Source organism: Scyliorhinus torazame, chromosome 2, assembly GCF_047496885.1.
Source record: "Scyliorhinus torazame isolate Kashiwa2021f chromosome 2, sScyTor2.1, whole genome shotgun sequence".
Taxonomy (NCBI): domain Eukaryota; kingdom Metazoa; phylum Chordata; class Chondrichthyes; order Carcharhiniformes; family Scyliorhinidae; genus Scyliorhinus; species Scyliorhinus torazame.
This window is the reverse complement of record NC_092708.1, coordinates 175,104,197-175,127,606: the sequence shown is the minus strand read 5'-3', so window position 1 is coordinate 175,127,606 and position 23,410 is coordinate 175,104,197. Positions and strand designations below refer to the sequence as shown.

The 23,410-nt window shown below is 49.0% G+C and overlaps 1 protein-coding gene across 2 annotated transcripts in view; it reads right to left on the bottom strand.

Annotated features, from left to right (window-relative positions):
* LOC140393912 (uncharacterized) overlaps positions 1-23,410 on the bottom strand; it is a 428,933-nt gene that overhangs the window by 174,876 nt on the left and 230,647 nt on the right. For both annotated transcript variants that reach the window (XM_072480540.1, XM_072480549.1), the window contains exon 9: positions 17,735-18,373. In XM_072480540.1, coding sequence (XP_072336641.1) covers positions 17,735-18,373 — 639 coding nt within the window. The remainder of the gene's footprint in view (positions 1-17,734; positions 18,374-23,410) is intronic.

The window sequence follows — 23,410 nt, the reverse complement described above, 5'->3', positions numbered from 1 at the left end:
CGGAAACCGGATCAACTCAGAACAGACGGTAAATTGTGTAAAAACTGGGCGTTCTTCAAACAGCAGTTTGAAGTTTTTTTCTCGGCATCAGCGCTCGAAATGCTTCAGATTCTAGAAAAATAGTGCTCCTCTTAAACCTGGCTGGAACACAAGCTCTAGAGCTGTTTAACTCGTTTGAATTTGATGCGGATGAGGACAAAACAAAGTACAGTGTAATTTTGCAGAAATTTGATGCACACTGCAAAACACAAGTAAACGAAACGTATGAACAGTATATGTTCAGGAAACGGCTGCAATATAGTGGGGAGTTGTTTGATTTGTTCATTACAGCGTTAGATTTGAGAGTGCAGTCATATAAGTTTGCCTCCGCATTGGATTCCATGATTCGTGATCAAGAAGTGTTTGGAATACAAAATGGGCGTATGTGTGAAAAAATGCTCAAGAAACCATTGCTATCGTTGCAAGAAGTGATTAATATGTGCAAGGCCAGTGAGCAGGCATCAACTGAATATGCCAAGTTTGGAGCCACTGAAAAGGGCACAAAGACTGGAAACGTGGCCGATGCCATTGAGGTTGTGGTGCAGCATAGCAAACTGTGCGCACCGACAGTATACAATTTTAACAATGACGTCATGAAGGGCGGCACGGTTGCCAAGTGGTTAGCACTGCTGCCTACGGCACTGAGGACCCGGGTTCAATCCCAGCCCCCGGTCACTGTCTGTGTGGAGTTTGCACTTTCTCCCCATGTCTGCGTGGATGTGCAGAGTAGGTGGATTGGCCACACTAAATTGCCCCTTAATTGGAAAAAAAATAATTAGGTTCTTGGAATTGAAAATAAAGAAAAACAATAACGTCACGAGCGTCATGGCCTTCGCACGCAGTGGAACGGCCTGAAGGCAAAAAAAATGTCCGCCGCTGGGCAGACAGTGCAGGACCTGCAACAGGTTAGATCACTTTGCAACACAGTGCCATTTTCCCAGGTTGTTCCAGGGCACAGATTTGGGAAGTCTTACACTGACTACAGGAAGATAATAAGTGTCCACAGAGAAGAAAAAGTGTTGGATAACTCAACCAAAGACAGCGAACACCAGCAATTCGGAGAAGAGGACACTTTCCTGATAGCGACAGTCACTGAGATTGCTATAAGGGGGTTCGGGTAAGGAATCCACTACGCCTCTCCAACAAAAGATCAGTCAGAGATGGACTGTAAAGCTCAATCTGAATGGCATAGTATTGATACAGATGACAAAGCGAATATGATTTTGCAGAAGTCATTGCTGCAAGCAAATAAAACACCAACCATAGGGAAGTCTAGGTGTCGACTAGTGGACTACAATGGGAACACGGTGGTCATGGAAGGTACATATCATCTGTTGGTGATATATAGAGACATTGAAATGCCTCTAGATTTTGAGGTGGTCAATGATGAGCAGATATCGGTAGCAGCTGTGGAAGCATGTACAGCATTGGATCTGGTCCGGAGAGATTATACGACAGATACGGTGATGGGTCAAGAAAAAGAAGACTGGACTTCCGGTTGCGGCGATGACCAGCTAAGCCGCACGTTTTGGCGGCTCCAGCTCCAACGGACCTTCGGGCTCTTTTAAGAGCCCCAACGGGAAATTTTTGGGCGACGAAACCCGGTGTGGGGAGAGTGAATAGGGAGTCCCCCCCCCCCCCTCCCAACGAAAGAGGAAAATATCGGCGGCAGCGGCTGCAGCGCGAGGAATCTTCGACGAAAGGGACAGAAAGGGAGAAGACACAAGATGGCGGCAGTGAAAGCCCAGGCGACATGGGGGCCCGAGCAAGACAAATTCCTGAGACGGTGTGTGGAGCTACTAAAGAGGGAGGTGCTGACCCCGATGCTACAGGCAATTGAGGGGCTCAAGGAGGCACAAAGGACCCAGGAGACAGAGCTCCGCGTGGTGGAGCAGAAGGTGACGGATAATGAGGACGAGATCCTGGGCCTGGCGGTCAAAACACAGACGCACGAGGCACTCCATAAAAAGTGCATTGAAAGGATTGAGGCCCTAGAAAACAGAGCATGAAGGAAGAACCTTCGGATACTGGGTCTCCCTGAGGGAGTGGAAGGAGCGGACTGTGGAGCTTATGGAAGTACGATGCTAAGCTCATTGATGGGAGCTGAGGCCCCTACGGGCCCCTTGGAGGTGGAGTGGGCACATCGGATCCCGGCGAGAAGACCAAAAGCGGGCGAACCACCCAGGGCGACAATCGTGCGATTTCACCGCCTTAAAGATAGAGAAGAGGTCCTGAGATGGGCTAAAAAGGTGCGGAGTAGCAGATGGGAGAATGCAGTGGTACGGGTGTACCAGGATTGGAGTGCAGAGGTGGCGAGAAGGAGGGCGAGTTTTAACCGAGCCAAGGAGGTGTTCCACAAAAAGGTGAAGTTCAGGATGCTGCAGCCAGCACGACTATGGGTTACGTACCAGGAGAGACACCATTATTTCGATACGGCGGAAGAAGCATGGACCTTTATTAAAGAGGAGAAATTGGATCGGAACTGAGGGACTGACACTGTAGGGAATGTTATTGTTATTGTTATGGTTGATGTAAATAGAGAAGTAAATTGGGATGGGGGGAGACACTAGGAAATGTGGGTGCCGGTGAGGGGGGAAAGAAGGGACATAGGCGGAGAATGAGGAATGGGAGGGGGAGAGGAAAGGGAGCTGCGCCACAAGAGGCGGGTCAGATAAAGGGATGTTCCCGCGCCAGAAAGATTATGGCGGGAAGACAGGCGCAAGGCGGATGGGAATTCCCCACACGGGGGGGTCAAGGAGTGAGCAGGAGTAGCTGGGGTCAGTTGAAGAGTTGAAGTCAGCTGACTTGTGGAAGTAATATGGGGGGAGCAATCACGCTAGAAGGGGATCTAGCGGGGGGGGGGGGGCGAGGGGGGGGGGAACAACTGGGTTGCTGCTGCGGAAATCAAAGAGGAAATGGCTAAAGAGTGGGTGGACGGGGATGGAATGCGACGCCTGGGGAGCGAGTGGGAGCGCGGAGGCGGGATATGGGACTGGCCTAGAGAAGGTGATGGCTAGTCGACACGGGAGGGGGGCAGGTAGCTCCCTAGTGAGGCTGATCACGTGGAACGTGAGAGGCCTGAATGGACCGATTAAAAGGCCCGAGTGCTCGCGCACTTGAAAGGACTAAGGGCAGACGTGGCTATGCTCCAAGAGACGCACCTGAAGGTGGCGGACCAAGTTAGGTTAAGGAAAGGATGGGTGGGACAGGTGTTCCACTCAGGACTAGATGCAAAGAATAGAGGGGTGGCCATATTGGTGGGGAAACGGGTAGCATTTGAAGCAAAGAACATCGTAGCAGATAGCGGAGGTAGATATGTAATGGTGAGTGGCAGGCTGGAGGGAATGGAGGTCGTGTTGGTTAATGTATATGCCCCGAATTGGGACGATGTGGGATTTATGAGATGGATGTTGGGTCGTATACCGGACCTGGAGGTAGGAAACTTGATACTGGGAGGGGACTTCAATACCGTGCTGGACCCAGGGTTAGATAGATCCAGATCAAAGACCGGAAGAAGGCCGGCAGCGGCCAATGTGCTCAAGGGGTTTATGGACCAAATGGGGGAGTGGATCCATGGCGATTTCTTAGACCGAGGGCCAGGGAGTTCTCCTTCTTCTCCCATGTCCATAAAGTGTACTCCCGGATAGATTTTTTTGTTCTGGGAAGGTCGTTGATCTCAAGGGTGGAAGAAGCTGAGTACTCAGCCATAGCGGTTTCGGACCATGCCCCACACTGGGTGGACCTGGAACTAGGAGAGGAAAGGGAGCAGAGAGCACTCTGGCGATTAGATGTGGGATTGATGGCGGACGAGGGAGTGTGTGGAAGAGTGCGGGGGTGTATTGAGAGGTACCTGGAGGCCAATGACGACGGGGAGGTCCGTGTGGGAGTGGTATGGGAAGCACTAAAAGCGATGGTCAGAGGAGAGCTGATATCCATTGGGGCCCACAAAGGGAAAACAGAGGCCAAGGAAAGGGAAAGATTACTGGGGGAGATTTTAAGGGTGGACAGGGAATTTGCAGAGACCCCGGAGGAGGGACTGTACAGGGAGAGGAGACGACTCCAGACGGAGTTTGACCTCTTGACCACCAGAAAGGCGGAGGTGCTGTGGAGGAAGGCACAGGGGAGGAGGTATGAAAATGGGGAAAAGGCTAGTCGCCTGCTGGCTCATCAGTTGCGAAAGAGGACAGCGGCGAGGGAGATAGGGGGAATTAGAGACAAAAAGGGAGCCACGGTGCGAAGAGCAGGGAAGATAAACGAGGTGTTCAAGACCTTTTATGAGGGACTGTATAGGTCCCAACCCCCAGAGGGAGAGGAGGGGATGCGGCAGTTCCTGGATCAATTGAGGTTCCCGGGGGTGGAGGAGCAGGAGGTGGAAGGCCTGGGGGCACCGATTGGGGTGGACGAGGTTATTAAGGGGCTGGGGAACATGCAAGCAGGGAAGGCTCCGGGACCAGACGGGTTCCCGGTGGAATTTTATAGAAAATACGTGGACTTGTTGGCCCCGTTGTTGGTGAGGACGTTCAATGAGGCCAGGGAAGGAGGGACTTTACCCCCGACAATGTCGGAGGCGACGATATCGCTAATATTGCAGTGCGGGTCCTATAGACCTATTTCATTATTGAATGTGGACGCCAAATTGCTGGCAAAGGTACTGGCATCGAGGATAGAGGACTGTGTCCCGGGGGTGGTGCACGAAGACCAGACAGGGTTCGTAAAGGGGAGACAACTGAATGTCAACGTGCGACGACTATTAGGGGTGATAATGATGCCCCCAGTGGAGGGGGAGGCAGAGATAGTGGCGGCAATGGATGCAGAGAAGGCATTTGATAGGGTGGAGTGGGAGTACCTATGGGAGGTGTTAAGGAGGTTTGGGTTCGGGAACGGGTTTATTAGCTGGGTCAAACTTCTTTATGGGGCCCCAACGGCAAGTGTAGTCACGGGTCGGCAAAGATCGGAGTATTTCCGACTATATAGGGGAACAAGACAGGGATGCCCGCTATCTCCACTGTTGTTCGCGTTGGCAATTGAACCTCTGGCCATGGCGTTGAGAGACTCCAGGAAATGGAGAGGGGTGATTAGAGGGGGAGAAGAACATCGAGTCTCACTATACGCGGATGACCTACTGTTGTATGTGTCGGACCCAGTGGGGGGGATGATAGAGGTCATGCAGATATTGAGGGAGTTCGGAAATTTCTCGGGATATAGGCTTAACATGGGGAAGAGTGAACTATTCGTGATACACCCAGGGGACCACAGTAGAGAGATAGAAGGCCTGCCTCTAAGGAAAGTGGAAAGAAACTTCCGATACCTGGGGATTCAGATAGCTAGGAGCTGGGGAACCTTACACAGACTTAATCTGACACGATTGGTAGAACAAATGGAGGAGGACTTCAAGAGGTGGGACATGCAGCCTCTGTCGTTGGCGGGCAGAGTGCAGGCAATTAAGATGATGGTCCTCCCGAGGTTCTTATTTGTATTTCAATGTCTCTCTATACTAATCACTAAGACCTTTTTTAAAAAAATAGACAGGAGCATCACGAGCTTCGTGTGGGCAGGGAAAGTCCCGAGGGTAAGGAGGGGGTTCCTACAACGTAGCAGGGACAGAGGAGGATTGGCGCTATCGAATTTGGGCGACTAATATTGGGCTGCCAATGTGGCGATGATTCGTAAATGGATGATGGAGGGAGAGGGAGCAGCGTGGAAAAGACTGGAGAGAAAATCCTGTAAAGGGACGAGCTTAGAGGCGCTGGTGACGGCGCCGCTACCGCTCTCACCAAAAAAGTTTACCACGAACCCGGTGGTGGCGGCAACATTGAATATTTGGGGACAATGGAGGCGACAGAGAGGTGTGCGGGGAGCCCTGGTGGGGTCCCCAATCAGGAACAACCATAGGTTTGCCCCAGGAAGAATGGATGGAGGATTTCAGAGCTGGCACCAGTTGGGAATTAGGAAGGTGGGAGATTTATTTATAGATGGGACGTTTGCGAGCTTGGGAGCATTGGAGGAAAAGTATAAGTTGCCCCGGGGAAACTTCCTTAGATATATGCAGGTGAGGGCGTTCACAAGACAACAGGTGAGGGAATTTCCGCTGCTCCCGGCACAGGGGATTCAGGACAGAGTGCTTTCGGGGGTGTGGGTCGGAGAGGGCAAGGTGTCAGAGATATACCGAGAGATGAGGGTAGAGTGGGAGGAGTTGGTGGGCGAATTAAAAGGAAAGTGGGAAGAAGAGCTAGGGGAGGAGATAGAAGAGGGTATGTGGGCTGATGCCCTAAGCAGGAAAAATTCCTCTTCCTCGTGCGCCAGGCTTAGCCTGATTCAATTCAAGGTGCTACATAGAGCACACATAATGGGAGAAAGACTGAGCAGGTTCTTCGGAGTGGAGGACAAGTGTGGGAGGTGCGGCTGAGGCCCGGCAAACCACGCACATATGTTTTGGTCGTGCCCGGCACTGGAGGGGTATTGGAAGGGAGTGACGGGAGTGATTTCCAAGGTGGTGAAGGCCCGGGTCAAACCAGGCTGGGGGCTAGCTTTATTTGGAGTTGCGGATGAGCCGGGGATGCAGGAGGCGAAAGAGGCCGACGTTGTGGCCTTTGCGTCCCCAGTAGCCCGGCGTAGGATTCTACACATGTGGAAGGAGGCGAAACCCCCCGGACTGGAGGCCTGGGTAAACGATATGGCGGGGTTCATAAAACTGGAGCAGATAAAGTTTGCGCTGAGAGGATTGGCTCAAGGGTTCACCAGGCGGTGGCAACCATTCCTCGACTACCTAGGGGAACGTTAGAGGGAAGACAGATGACCAGCAGCAGCAACCCAGGGGGGAGGGGGGGGGGGGGGGGGTGGAAAGTTTTAGTTTATGTTAAACGATTAGATTACCATGTTGATTAGCCATTTGTTTATTGTTAAATTTTCTTTACTGTTATGTTTGATTTGTAAAGGGAAAAAATTGTGATCGAAAAAATTTTCAATAAAATATATTTTAAAAAAAGAAGACTGGGAAAGTCTAGCATGTTTATTTGAAGAGCCGGCAGATGAAGACTGGGAAAGTCTAACCGCTGCAGGTTACAGCAGAGACACCGATGAGGAATCGGATGATGAGCAACGTGAAGAGGACTAGGAAGGTCAAGACACGTTATTTGCTACTACTGAAGTAGCGATAACTAGTGGCATTGATACAGGATTGTACAAAGGCTGATGATAGTAGTGTTATAGTAACAGGTCACTAGAGATTACAGCAATGAAAAACAGCCGTCAAGGAGATGAAGACTTCTTAGACATGTTGGTTCCAGACGTGGAACACCAAGAGTTCGAGCAGACACTTGTACATCCGACAGGAACTGATGTTACAGAGCTTGACGGTACATCAGAGAACACTGAGGGCATGGATGGTAGACAAGTTGGATTTGAATTGATAAGGAATCAAGGAACTGATCCAGAGCACAACAGGAATGGTTCGGGTACCACAGGAAATAGTCAGAGGTACGACAGTGATGCCACTGGATGATTTGATGACACATGGCACTTGCATGGCAGGGAAGTGTTGGAGCGTGCAGTTATGCTTGACGACAAGACAAGGGACTGCAGCACAGTCTGTGCAACACAACTACCATTCAAAGTAGAATACACACAGGCGCGTGTTGCAAAGGTGAAGTTCAAGAATAATGGCACCAATGTCTGGAAGAACAGGACAGAGTTCAAAAAACAATAACATTTCAATGGTCGGGAAGTGGTGATTCTTGCTGACACCAAACAGATACCCAATAGGTTAGGCACAGGGAACACAAAAGCAATATCACACGCACAGAAAGAGACCAAATCAGATGACGAATATGATTCAACCATTTGAGCATTTGACTGATTGGACTGATGATCTGTTGGTGATGTGATCATTACCGTAGTAAAGACTGAGTGCTTACTCAAGGTTATGGGCTGTAAAAAGTTTGAACAGTTTAAAAAACGAAACACTGTTAGCCACCACTCAAACATTTGTAATGACAAGACAATGATTGTACTGTATTTGTTATTAACGATCACCATTTATCTTAACGATGAGAATCTAAAAATAGATTATGTAGGCATTGCTACTGCATGTCTGATTACATTACATGCTATAAGGATGTCAGAAAAATATCTGAAAGTGTAGTAATTTTCCTTTACTAAAAAGGGGAGATGTGGTATTATCATACGTGAAGGTAATGTAAGGGTGAATGAAATGTGTGCAGACAGCCACTAGAGGGAGCAACTTCAGAAGTATATAAGGGATGACACTGAACCCTGTAACAGAAGGTTGGAGAAAGTGTTAGGAGCATGAGCTGGCTAGGGGTACTGAAGATAGTGAGAGAGCAAGAGAGGAGTTAATGAGTTAGTGAGTTAGATGAGTATAGTTTAATGTGTGTCTAACCAACTGTTAGTTCTGAGGGATAAGTGTCAAATCCAATTGTAGAGTTAAATAAATAGTTTTGTTAGTTTACAAGATTCGTTGTTCTCTGATCAACACTACACATCAGAGCCATCTGGTTAGAGCAAGGCCGAGAACAACACACAGCACTGGCCCTGCACTTGCGGGAGATGTTCAACGACTCACTGGCAAAGGGGACCCTGCCGCCCACTTTGGCACAGGCCTCGATCTCATTGGTCCCCAAGAGGGACAAAGACCCGACAGAGTGTGGATTATACAAACTCTTCTCTCTTAAATAATGACATGAAAATCTTAGCGAAAGGACTGGTGAGGCTTCTGGGGAGTTGTTTGCCAGAAGTGATCGCAGAAGATCAGACCGAGTTTGATAAGGGCAGACAACTAACAGCGAACATCAAATGTCTGCTGAACATAATAATGATCCCATCCGGGGGAGAGGACACCAAAGGTGGTCGTCTCCCTGGACTCTGAGAAAGCCTTTGTTTGAGTAGAATGGAGGTACGTCATGGAGGTGCTTGAACTGTTTGGGTTTGGAGCAGGGTTCACCACGTGTGATTACAGTGTGTGTGGGGGAGAGGAGCTGTTTACAGTGTGTGTGGGGGAGAGGAGCTGTTTACAGTGTGTGTGGGGGGGGGGAGAGGAGCTGATTACAGTGTGTGTGTGGGGGGGGGGAAGAGGAGCTGTTTACAGTGTGTGTGGGGGGGGGGAGAGGAGCTGATTACAGTGTGTGAGGGGGAGAGGAGCTGTTTACAGTGTGTGTGGGGAGGGGGGAGAGGAGCTGTTTACAGTGTGTGTGGGGGGGGGAGAGGAGCTGATTACAGTGTGTATGGGGGAAAGGGCTGTTTACAGTGTGTGTGTGGGTGGGATAGGAGCTGATTACAGTGTGTGTGGGGGAGAGGAGCTGATTACAGTGTGTGTGGGGGAGAGGAGCTGTTTACAGTGTGTGTGGGGGAGAGGAGCTGATTACAGTGTGTATGGGGGAATAGGCTGTTTACAGTGTGTGTGGGTGGGATAGGAGCTGATTACAGTGTGTGTGGGGGAGAGGAGCTGATTACAGTGTGTGTGGGGGAGAGGAGCTGTTTACAGTGTGTGTGGGGGAGAGGAGCTGATTACAGTGTGTGTGGGGGAGAGGAGCTGATTACAGTGTGTGTGGGGGAGAGGAGCTGTTTACAGTGTGTGTGGGGGAGAGGAGCTGATTACAGTGTGTATGGGGGAAAGGGCTGTTTACAGTGTGTGTGGGTGGGATAGGAGCTGATTACAGTGTGTGTGGGGGAGAGGAGCTGTTTACAGTGTGTGTGGGGGGGGGAGAGAGGAGCTGACTACAGTGTGTGTGGGGTGGGAGAGAGGTTGATTACAGTGTGCATGGGGGAAAGGGCTGTTTACAGTGTGTGTGGGGGAAAGGGCTGTTTACAGTGTGTGGGGGGGGAGAGGAGCTGATTACAGTGTGTATGGGGGAGAGGAGCTGTTTACAGTGTGTGTGGGGGGGGGGGGGAGAGGAGCTGATTACAGTGTGTGTGGAGGAGAGGAGCTGATTACAGTGTGTATGGGGGAAAGGGCTGTTTACAGTGTGTGTGGGTGGGATAGGAGCTGATTACAGTGTGTGTGGGGGAGAGGAGCTGATTACAGTGTGTGTGGGGGAGAGGAGCTGTTTACAGTGTGTGTGTGGGGGGGGGGGAGGAGCTGATTACAGTGTGTGTGGGGTGGGAGAGAGGTTGATTACAGTGTGTGTGGGGGAAAGGGCTGTTTACAGTGTGTGTGGGGGAGAGGAGCTGATTACAGTGTGTGGGGGAGAGGAGCTGATTACAGTGTGTGTGGGGGAGAGGAGCTGATTACAGTGTGTATGGGGGAAAGGGCTGTTTACAGTGTGTGTGGGGGAGAGGAGCTGATTACAGTGTGTGTGGGGGAGAGGAGCTGATTACAGTGTGTGTGGGGGAGAGGAGCTGATTACAGTGTGTATGGGGGAAAGGGCTGATTACAGTGTGTGTGGGGGAGAGGAGCTGATTACAGTGTGTATGGGGGAAAGGGCTGTTTACAGTGTGTGTGGGGGAGAGGAGCTGATTACAGTGTGTGTGGGGGAGAGGAGCTGATTACAGTGTGTATGGGGGAAAGGGCTGATTACAGTGTGTGTGGGGGAGAGGAGCTGTTTACAGTGTGTGTGGGGGGGGGGGGGGAAGAGGAGCTGATTACAGTGTGTGTGGGGTGGGAGAGAGGAGCTGATTACAGTGTGTGTGGGGTGGGAGAGAGGTTGATTACAGTGTTCATGGGGGAAAGGGCTGTTTACAGTGTGTGTGGGGGAAAGGGCTGTTTACAGTGTGTGTGGGGGAGAGGAGCTGTGTACAGTGTGTGTGGGGGGGGGGAGAGAGGTTGATTACAGTGTGCATGGGGGAAAGGGCTGTTTACAGTGTGTGTGGGGGAAAGGGCTGTTTACAGTGTGTGTGGGGGGGGGGAGAGAGGTTGATTACAGTGTGCATGGGGGAAAGGGCTGTTTACAGTGTGTGTGGGGGAAAGGGCTGTTTACAGTGTGTGTGGGGGGGGGGGAGAGAGGTTGATTACAGTGTGCATGGGGGAAAGGGCTGTTTACAGTGTGTGTGGGGGAAAGGGCTGTTTACAGTGTGTGGGGGGGGGGGGGGGAGAGGAGCTGTTTACAGTGTGTGTGGGGGGGGGAGAGGAGCTGATTACAGTGTGTGTGGGGGAGAGGAGCTGATTACAGTGTGTGTGGGGGAAAGGGCTGTTTACAGTGTGTGTGGGTGGGATAGGAGCTGATTACAGTGTGTGTGGGGTGGGAGAGAGGTTGATTACAGTATTTATGTGAGGAGAGATGAGCTAATTACAGTATACTTGTAGGTGGAGGGCGCTGATTACAGTGTGTGGAGGAGAAGGCCTGGTTACAGTGTGTGTGGGTGGGATAGGGGCTGATTACAGTGTGTGGGGGTGGGATACGGGCTGATTACAGTGCGTGGGGTGGCAGAGAGGGGCTGATTGCACCATTGGGGGGGGCGGGGTCTGATTACAATGTGTGTGGAGGAGAGGGGCTGATTAGAGTGTGTGCGGAGGATGTTATATTATATATTACTCTTTAAACCAGCCGAGTTGATGAAATAAAGAATAGTTACCACAAGACCCTGGTCCCATGCCCACATATCGTCCTTGGCCTGCTACAATGTTCCAGTGAAGCTCAACGCAAACTGGAGGAACAACATCTCATCTTCCGGTTAGGCACGCTACAACCTTCCGGTCTCAACATCGAATTCAACAACTTCAGATGATCAGCTCCACCCCACCTCGACCCATTTGTTTTCATCCCATTTCATTTTAACTGGTTTTCACTATTTCTTTCTCTCTTGTCTTCCTTTATATATATTCACCCCCCCACCCCACCCCCATCTTATCCACCTTTTGATACCCTTTCTCCCCTTTGCTTCCTCCTTCCCCTCCCCCCACATCTGCATCTGTCACAGTTTAAGCTCTGATGTTAGTTTCTCTGCAGTCTAGCCTTTTACACCTTTTGTCCTCTCTGGGGACTGCCATTAGCTCTCTTTCCCCTTGCCCTCTGTGGCTATTAGCACTCAGTTTCCCTTGGTTTCTGTGGCTATGACTCATCTTTCATTCTCACTCCACAGTATAAATATTTCCCACTTTCTCTGTCTTTAGCTTTGACAAAGGTTCATCTGGACTCGAAACATTACCTCTTTTCTCTCCCTACAGATGCTGCCAAACCTGCTGAGATTTTCCAGCATTTTCATTTTGGTTTCAGATTCCTGCATCCGCAGTCATTTGATTTTAAATAATTTGCTTCTTTTAAAGATGAACTAATTTAAAGAGTAATATAAATAATATTCTGTGAGTCCTTTGTACTTAATACTCAACTAGTAAAATAAATAAAATACAGTAAAGATAACCAACTAACTAGACAATGTAATAATGAAATAACTTATAACTTCTCACTCTCTAGCTGATCTATGTCTTGTCTGTTCACGCTCCTGAAGAACACTCTCTCAGAAAGAGCAGAAAGTCTTTCTTATACCATCTGACAGTGAGACATCTAGTGTTGAATTGACTGTACTACATTTACATACATCGATCATGTATATTCATATACAGAGATCACTACAGAGGAGAGGGGCTGATTATGGTGTTTGTAAAGGAGAGGGGCTGTTTACAGTGTGTGTGGGGGGAGAGGGGCTGATTATCTTTGGGAGTGGCTGGGGCGCCCATAGACAAGGCTCCACATCGACTTTGTGCATCCCTTTTTGGGTCTGATGTTTTGTAGCAGACCCCCACTCGAGGTGGCTGGTGACTGCCACAACCATGGTGGATATGTTGTGCTAAGTCTTTGCCATTCACGGCCTACCCGAGGTGGTTGTCTCAGGCAATGGTACTGCCTTCACAGCCGAAGTGTTTCAAACTCCTAATTAAGTCCAATATGATCCAGCACGTAAGGACAACCGCCTACAACCCCACATCAAAAGCACTAGCCAAAAGAGTTATCCAAACGTTCAAAGCGTCAATGAAAAAACCAGGCTGATCAGCCATTACAACTTTGTTTGGCGGCCTTCGTGCTCTCGAACAATTTAACCCCACATACCATCACTGGGGCCACCCTGGCTGTGTTGTTCATGGGCAGGCATCTCAGGGCCCGGCTTGGCCTCATTTTTCTAAATTTGTTGGGGCAGGTGGATGCCAGCAAGCCTCACAGAAAGGCCACCACGATACAGCCAATAATAATAACAGAAGACCCAGGGTATGATGTAATGAAAAGTTTCTAAGTGTCGTTTCAGGCGGATTAGGCTGGGAGTTTCTCCCCTGCTCTGTTAGCGAGTCTCTGCTATGTAACCATACTTACCCATTTTTTGGGGGGCCCCAGGGGAGCTTCTCTCCAGGCTGGCCCACACTCAGAATCTTATTCATCACTGGGGAGCAGAACCCGCTGACCAAACCGCTCCTCAGAGATCGGGTCCCAATTTTGAAAGGGTGCCCGATCTCTAAGTGAGCTTGAGTGTCCCCCACACCCTGCTCCCATGAGCAATGACACCCCCCACACACATGTGCATTACTTTACACACCCCCAAGTGAGGACACCCTGCTATGGGGTTGCTGAGGGACCCTTTTTACAGTCCTTCCCACACCCTCTTTCAGGCGACTCATCGTTCATTACCCCCAAACTTCCAGAGGCCCGTTCATACCTGCCCTTCACCGCCACCCTAACCCCCTCCGCCCCCACACTTCATCTGGTTTTCATAAGACCATAAGACAGAGGAGCAGAATTAGGCCATTCAGCCCATCGAGTCTGCTCCACCATCCAATCTTGGCTGATATTTTTCTCCTGCTTTCTCCCCATGACCCCTGATCACCTTATTAATCAAGTAATTATCTATATCTGTCTTGAAGACACTTAGTGAATTGGCCCCCACAGCCTTCTGTGGCAATGAGTTTCACAGATTCACCACCCTCTGGCTGAAGAAATTCCTCCTCATCTCTGTTTTAAAGGATCGTACCTTTAGTCTGAGACTGTGCCCTGTGGTTTAAGTTTTTCCTACAAGTGGAAACATCCTCTCCACGTTTACTCTATCTTGGCCTCTCAGTGTTGTGTCATTGTTAATAAAATCTCCCCTCATCCTTCTAACCTCCAGCGAGTACAGACCCAGAGTCCTCAACCGCCCCTCGTATGACAAGTCCTTCATCCTGGGGATTATTCCAATGAACCTCCTCTGGACCCTCTCCAAGGCCAGCACATTCTTCCTTAGCTTTCTCATCCCCCTTTCATGGGCATGGACCCCCTCACTCCTTGACCCTTAGCAGTGCCACCCTGGTACTGGAGCACCCTGCACTGCTACACTGGCAGTGCTCCTGCCAACCAGGCAATGTCACCCGAGCACCTTAGAGTATCAAGGTGGCAGTGCCAAGCTGTCAGCCTGGCAATGTCAAGGTGCCTGGGTGCCAGTGGGAGAGCCAAGGTGCCACCCTGCCCTGTGTCTGACCACCCAGAGGCCTTCAAAGACCTTGGTGACCCTCCAGGTACCATTCCGCCTGGCCCACGTTTGTGTGGACCAGTACTAACCGGCGCCCGGCTGGGTTCTCCTTGGGGAGGCCAATAGATGCCGGGGACGGGTTAGATCTGGCGTCAGCACTGTTAAGTGTGTTCTTAAACCCATTTACCCAACACATTGTGTCGAGATCTAATCAGTTTGCTTGATTCATTGCAGCCGTCAGGGATCTGGGGAGGCCTCTCCTGGCATTTACCATCTCTCCTATTTTGATTCTGTGTATATGAGTGTATATGAGGAACTTTGGTGGAGGACCAGAATGGTTACCTGGGAGAGTTGTTGCCAGTGTCCTATGTCCTATAGACTGACAGGACCATGAAACTAGAAAACATGTTGATCATTTGAGAAGGAGAGAAACTGCCATCCCTGCAAAGGGGAGGGTTGTCTCAATCTCAGCTACCAGTTACCATTTGGTGTGTCAGTAGTGTTGGAACTGGGATCTTCTCCAGAGGAATCATCAAGGGCCACAGAAGGAATTGAAGAGGTAGTCAGTACTGCTGCTACTTCAGACTCCCCCAATTTGCCTGCACATGCTGGAGACTCGGATGCCTCCAACCTGAAAAATCCAGTTGCCAAGTTGAGATGTTTGGCAAAAGTTAGCAAGTCACCTGATAGACTTACCTTCTGAACTTTGTTTTGAGTTCCCTCACTATAATCTCTTTGTCTGTACATAACTGTTAATAAGACTTTTTCTGTTTTTGTCTTCCAGGAATCTGTAAAGGAACTTAAGGTGGGAGGAATGTACAAGTTGGTCTCCTTTAAGGGCCGATCCTTTGTGGGCCACATGACCAGCTACGGGAATGGCGTGCATGAACAGTAGCCAATCAGGTGTTTAGGCATGGACATAGCTGTTGGGGTTTGGTCAAAGTAGGCTTCAAAGTCTTGGGAAGTAAGTCTGTATAATAGTTTGTACTGATCTGTCTATAAATTCTTCTCAGTTAAATAAATTACTGTTGTGATTTAACACTGCCCTCAGGCACCCAAAGTGAAAGGGATTGACAGGAGCGTAACCCAGGGCCTTGCACCCATGAGACCCTAGGGGTGTCACTCCCTCCCTGTGAGCAACACACCGCCAGCTCCGCATATCGAAGAGGGCAGCACTCACTGCACACCCAGAGAATCTGAAAGTAGGCCAAACCCTCAAGGTCCAGGTTCCCCACGGGTCACCCACCAAAGACATCTCAGGCAACAGGGCATGGAAGACAGCAGGCCGCCTCAACCTCAGCTGTGGATCCTGGCAATACACATAGACATAGCGAGAGGATGAATAAGAGTAAGAAACTACAGACACCGAGTGGGCACAGGTAAACCTAGGCACGGGTAGAGATAAGTCATCATTGTAATAGTGCACTTGTATTAAAAATCACTTTGATAACCCATACAGATCCTGCCCATACAGATCCTCATAGAATTTACAGGGCAGAAGGAGGCCATTCGGCCCATCGAGTCTGCACCAGCTCTTGGAAAGAGCACCCTACCCAAGCCCACACCTCCACCCTATCCCCATAACCCAGTAACCCCATCCAACACTAAGGACAATTTTGGACACTAAGGGCAATTTATCATGGCCAATCCACCTAACCTGCAGATCTTTGGACTGTGGGAGGAAACCGGAGAACCCAGAGGAAACCCACGCACACACGGGGAGGACGTGCAGACTCCTCACAGACAGTGACCCAAGCCGGAATCGAACCTGGGACCCTGGAGCTGTGAAGCAATTGTGCTATCCACTATGCTACCGTGCTGCCCTTAATTCTGCATATTGTCATGTCATGGCACCATGCTCCACAAATCGCCTGCTCGACCAGAGCATTATTGACACATGAGGTTCGATGAACCGAGTCCCAAGGGTTTTTGCGGCCTCCACACTGGCGTCATCAGCTGCCTCCTGAGTGGGTACACTTTGTCCCCGAGGAGACATTACACCAGCCGCTGCTCTACCTCAGAAACAGTTGAGTGGCATGGTGGCACAGTGGTTAGCCCTGCTGCCTCACAGCGCCAAAGACACGGGTTCAATTCCAGCCGTGTCTGCGTGGAGTTTGTGCATTCTCCCCATATTTGCGTGGAATTCCTCCGGGTGCTCCAGTTTCCTCCCACAGTCCAATGATGTGCAGGTTAGGTGGAATAGTCATGGTAAATTGCCCCTTAGTGTCCATTGATGTGCAGGTTAGGTGGGATTACGGGGATAAGTTGGGAGAGTGGGGCCTTGGACTAGTGCTTTTTCAGAGGGTTGTAGCAGACTCGATAGGCTGAGTGGCCTCTTTCTGCACTGTAGGGATTCTACGATTCTATCTGCAATTTCCGATTCCCACTGTATTTTGTGCCCATGTCGGCGTTCTCGATAACGATAACGTGAACTGAAAATTGCCCCCTATGTTTCGTCAAGTGTCAGTTTATGTGCTCAGAGAAGCTTGCCGAGCATTAAAGAGTGAGAGCAGAAAGAGGCAGAAAGTTGGTACGTGGGGAAAATCGCGTAATTGGTACTCCCCATGTTGACCTTCATAAAGAGGGGCATTGAGTGGAATATTGAGCACATAACTGAGACAAAATGAAGGAAAGCATATCCTTTACACAAATTACTAATCAGCATGACAGACATGCAGACTGATGAAGGAGTATTTCAAACTCTGTACCAGGGACACTATATCATAATATACAGACCAGATGGGACAAATGGCCTCCTTCTGCGCTGTAACAATTAATTGATTCTGCAAAATCCAAAGAAGAAACCCTACAGTACAGAAGGAGGCCATTCGGCCTAACCAGTCTGTGCCGACCCTCTGCACGAGCACCCTACCTAGGCCCACTTCTCGCCCTATCCCCAGGCCCCCCAGATTAATCATGGTCAATCCACCGAGCCTGCACAGCTTTGAAATCTGTCTCTATATTCTCAGGTGGGTTGTTAAAGAGGATCTGTGAGTTATTGTGAAGGGTCCTGGAGTATCATAGAATAATAGAATTACTCCAGTGCAGAAGGAGGCCATTCAGCCCATCAAGAAGAGCAGCACAGGAATGTGGATTCTGCAATGCAACATGACAAGGAGCACTGCAATGTCCCAAAGTCAGGGACAAATCGCTGAACCCACACCGCAACTGAACCCTACATTTCCAGTCATGTATGAGATTTTTCACAGGGCTGGGAATAATGTCACAAGTGTGCAAAAAATTATTTATAAATGTACTAAACTGATTTGGATTTTAGGAATAACCGAAAAGACATTAAGCTAAATTACGATACCTTCTGTAGGAGCAACAGGTTCCTCTTCAGGTTTTATTGTTGGTTCTTCAATAATTACTGTTGGAACGGTCAGCGTTGTCAATGGTATTATCATCTGATTGTGTATATCAGACAGAGAGTGGAATTCCTTTACACTGAAGATCAAACTTGGGTCAATTGCAATCTCTTCCAGCTGAGCTGGGTCCATATGTTTGACTCCAACAGCGAAGGTCATTACTGCAGCTCGCTTCAGTGCATCTGCCGGTGCTTCCACATCATCACTGGATCTTCCCCCAGTAACAAGCACCAAAAACTGAGGAACATTTTCTTTTATTCGACTTCCTGCAGAACTAGTAAAATAATATTTAATGGCAAAGTCCAACGCTGAACCAGTGTTAGCCGTTGATCCCCCGATCAGTCTGAGACTTCTGATATGAGACAGAAGTTCAACTTCTGATGAATACGTTTTCAGATAGAACTCAGCCTCGGTGTCATCGCTGTACTGTGCCAGACCTACTCGCACCTTGTCACTTCCAATGGCCAGGTTCTGAATTATTCTTGTCATAAAATCACGGACAAAAGGTAAATTTGCGTCTCCAACATTGTCTGATCCATCAATAAGGAACACGATGTCTCTCTCACTCATTTCCATTGGTAGAACTGGAAAAGGAAATACACATCAGGTCAGCAATTAAATAATACCTGGTAAACCAATGTAATCAGATTTTACAACATTTCCTCAATTCTACAACAATTGGGGCTTTAATAACTGATGTTTTGGTGGCAATATAGCACAATGCGTTAACACTGCTGCTTCACTGCGCCAGGGACCCAGGTTTGATTCCGAGCTTGGGTCACTGTCTGTGCGGAGTCTGCACGTTCTCCCTGTGTCTGCGTGGGTTTCCTCCGGATGCTCCAGTTTCGTTCCACAAGTCTCAAAAGACATGGGGCTGGATTCTCCCAAAACAGGACTATGTCCCCACACAGGCGTAAAAAGGCTGGCGTTTCACTCCCGTGTCTCCGATAAAAAACAATCAGCCGGTTCACTCACCTTCAGGGGGCTAGCAGGGACCAGAGTGATTCTCGCAGCTTTAGCTGCAGATTCGGGCCCCTGCACGTCTGGTTCAAGTCTACGCATGCGCACAATGGCGGTGTCCTGCGGCTGCGCCAAGCACCATGGCGGGCTCGGACTCGGCATGGATGGTAGACAAGTTGGATTTGAATTGATAAGGAATCAAGGAACTGATCCAGAGCACAACAGGAATGGTTCGGGTACCACAGGAAATAGTCAGAGGTACGACAGTGATGCCACTGGATGATTTGATGACACATGGCACTTGCATGGCAGGGAAGTGTTGGAGCGTGCAGTTATGCTTGACGACAAGACAAGGGACTGCAGCACAGTCTGTGCAACACAACTACCATTCAAAGTAGAATACACACAGGCGCGTGTTGCAAAGGTGAAGTTCAAGAATAATGGCACCAATGTCTGGAAGAACAGGACAGAGTTCAAAAAACAATAACATTTCAATGGTCGGGAAGTGGTGATTCTTGCTGACACCAAACAGATACCCAATAGGTTAGGCACAGGGAACACAAAAGCAATATCACACGCACAGAAAGAGACCAAATCAGATGACGAATATGATTCAACCATTTGAGCATTTGACTGATTGGACTGATGATCTGTTGGTGATGTGATCATTACCGTAGTAAAGACTGAGTGCTTACTCAAGGTTATGGGCTGTAAAAAGTTTGAACAGTTTAAAAAACGAAACACTGTTAGCCACCACTCAAACATTTGTAATGACAAGACAATGATTGTACTGTATTTGTTATTAACGATCACCATTTATCTTAACGATGAGAATCTAAAAATAGATTATGTAGGCATTGCTACTGCATGTCTGATTACATTACATGCTATAAGGATGTCAGAAAAATATCTGAAAGTGTAGTAATTTTCCTTTACTAAAAAGGGGAGATGTGGTATTATCATACGTGAAGGTAATGTAAGGGTGAATGAAATGTGTGCAGACAGCCACTAGAGGGAGCAACTTCAGAAGTATATAAGGGATGACACTGAACCCTGTAACAGAAGGTTGGAGAAAGTGTTAGGAGCATGAGCTGGCTAGGGGTACTGAAGATAGTGAGAGAGCAAGAGAGGAGTTAATGAGTTAGTGAGTTAGATGAGTATAGTTTAATGTGTGTCCAACCAACTGTTAGTTCTGAGGGATAAGTGTCAAATCCAATTGTAGACTTAAATAAATAGTTTTGTTAGTTTACAAGATTCATTGTTCTCTGATCAACACTACACATCAGAGCCATCTGGTTAGAGCAAGGCCGAGAACAACACACAGCACTGGCCCTGCACTTGCGGGAGATGTTCAACGACTCACTGGCAAAGGGGACCCTGCCGCCCACTTTGGCACAGGCCTCGATCTCATTGGTCCCCAAGAGAGACAAAGACCCGACAGAGTGTGGATTATACAAACTCTTCTCTCTTAAATACTGACATGAAAATCTTAGCGAAAGGACTGGTGAGGCTTCTGGGGAGTTGTTTGCCAGAAGTGATCGCAGAAGATCAGACCGAGTTTGATAAGGGCAGACAACTAACAGCGAACATCAAATGTCTGCTGAACATAATAATGATCCCATCCGGGGGAGAGGACACCAAAGGTGGTCGTCTCCCTGGACTCTGAGAAAGCCTTTGTTTGAGTAGAATGGAGGTACGTCATGGAGGTGCTTGAACTGTTTGGGTATGGAGCTGGGTTCACCACGTGTGATTACAGTGTGTGTGGGGGAGAGGAGCTGATTACAGTGTGTGTGGGGGAAAGGGCTGTTTACAGTGTGTGTGGGGGGGGGGGGGGGGGGGAGAGGAGCTGATTACAGTGTGTGGGGGGGGGGGGATAGGAGCTGATTACAGTGTGTGTGGGGGAAAGGGCTGTTTACAGTGTGTGTGGGGGAGAGGGCTGATTACAGTGTGTGTGGGGGAGAGGAGCTGATTACAGTGTGTGTGGGGGAAAGGGCTGTTTACAGTGTGTGGGGGGGGGGAGAGAGGTTGATTACAGTGTGTGTGGGGGAAAGGGCTGTTTACATTATGTGTGGGTGGGATAGGAGCTGATTACAGTGTGTGTGGGGTGGGAGAGAGGTTGATTACAGTGTGCATGGGGGAAAGGGCTGTTTACAGTGTGTGTGGGGTGGGAGAGGGGTTGATTACAGTATTTATGTGAGGGGAGATGAGCTAATTACAGTATATTTGTAGGTGGAGTGCGCTGATTACAGTGTGTGGAGGAGAAGGCCTGGTTACAGTGTGTGTGGGTGGGATAGGGGCTGATTACAATGTGTGAGGGTGGGAGAGGGTTGATTATAGTGTGTGTGGGGGGAGGGGCTGATTGCAGTGTGTGGGGTGGGGGAGAGGGGCTGATTGCACTATGGGTGGGGGTGGGAGGGCCTGATTACAATGTATGTGGAGGAGAGGGGCTGATTACAGTGTGTGTAGAGGATATTATATTACTTTACGTAATATATATATTACTCTTTGAACCAACCGAGTTGATGAAATAAACAATAGTTAACACAAGACCCTGGTCCCATGCCCACATATCTGTCCTTGGCCTGCTACAATGTTCCAGTGAAGCTCAATGCAAACTGGAGGAACAACATCTCACCTTCCGGTTAGGCACGCTACAACCTTCCGGTCTCAACATCGAATTCAACAACTTCAGATGATCAGCTCCACCCCACCTCGACCCATTTGTTTTCATCCCATTTCATTTTAACTGGTTTTCACTATTTCTTTCTCTCTTGTCTTTCTTTATATATATTCACCCCCCCACCCCACCCCCATCTTATCCACCTTTTGATACCCTTTCTCCCCTTTGCTTCCTCCTTCCCCTCCCCCCACATCTGCATCTGTCACAGTTTAAGCTCTGATGTTAGTTTCTCTGCAGTCTAGCCTTTTACACCTTTTGTCCTCTCTGGGGACTGCCATTAGCTCTCTTTCCCCTTGCCCTCTGTGGCTATTAGCACTCAGTTTCCCTTGGTTTCTGTGGCTATGACTCATCTTTCATTCTCACTCCACAGTATAAATATTTCCCACTTTCTCTGTCTTTAGCTTTGACAAAGGTTCATCTGGACTCGAAACGTCAGCTCTTTTCTCTCCCTTCAGATGCTGCCAAACCTGCTGAGATTTTCCAGCATTTTCTTTTTGGTTTCAGATTCCAGTTACCGCAGTAATTTGCTTTAAAATAACAATAGTCTTCTTTTAAAGATGAACTAATTTAAAGAGTAATATAAATAATATTCTGTGAGTCCTTTGTACTTAATACTCAACTAGTAAAATAAATAAAATACAGTAAAGATAACCAACTAACTAGACTATGTAATAATTTATAACTTCTCACTCTCTAGCTGATCTATGTCTTGTCTGTTCACGCTCCTGAAGAACACTCTCTCAGAAAGAGCGGAAAGTCTTTCTTATACCATCTGACAGTGAGACATCTAGTGTTGAATTGACTGTACTACATTTACATACATCGATCATGTATATTCATATACAGAGATCACTACAAAGGAGAGGGGCTGATTATGGTGTTTGTAAAGGAGAGGGGCTGATTACAGTGTGTATGGGGGGAGAGGGGCTGATTATCTTTGGGAGTGGCTGGGGCGCCCATAGTCAAGGCTCCACATCGACTTTGTGCGTCCCTTTTTGGGTCTGATGTTTTGTAGCAGACCCCCACTCGAGGTGGCTGGTGACTGCCGCAACCATGGTGGATATGTTGTGCTAAGTCTTTGCCATTCACGGCCTACCCGAGGTGATTGTCTCCGACACTGGTACTGCCTTCTCAGCCGAAGTGTTTCAAACTCCTAATTAAGTCCAATATGATCCAGCATGTAAGGACAACCGCCTACAACCCCATATGAAAAGGACTAGCCAAACGAGTTATCCAAACGTTCAAAGCGTCAATGAAAAAACCAGGCTGATCAGCCATTACAACTTTCTTTGGCGGATTTCGTGCTCTCGTACAATTTAACCCCACATACCATCACTGGGGCCACCCTGGCTGAGTTGTTCATGGGCAGGCATCTCAGGGCCCGGCTTGGCCTCATTTTTTCAAATTTGTTGGGGCAGGTGGAGGTCAGCAAGCCTCACAGAAAGGCCACCACGATACAGCCAATAATAATAACAGAAGACCCAGGGTACGATGCAATGAAAAGTTTCCAAGTATCGTTTCAGGCGGATTAGGCTGGGAGTTTCTCCCCTGCTCTTTCAGCGAGTCTCTGCTATGTAACCATACTTACCTATTTTTGGGGGGGCCCCAGGGGAGTTTCTCTCTAGGCTGGCCCACATTCAGAATTTTATTCACCACTGGGGAGCAGAACCCGCTGACCAAACCGCTTGTCAGAGATCGGGTCCCAATTTTGAAAGGGTGCCCAATCTCTAAGTGAGCTTGAGTGTCCCCCACACCCTGCTCCCATGGGCAATGTCACCCCCCACACACATGCGCATTACTCTACACAACCCCAAGTGAGCACACCCTGCTATGGGGTTGCTGAGGGCCCCTTTTTACAGTCCTTCCCACACCCTCTTTCAGGCCCCCTCCATTTAGGAGACTCACCCTTCATTACCCCCAAACTTCCAGAGGCCCTTCGCCACCACCCCCCCCCCCCCCCCCCGCCCCCCCCCCCCCCCCC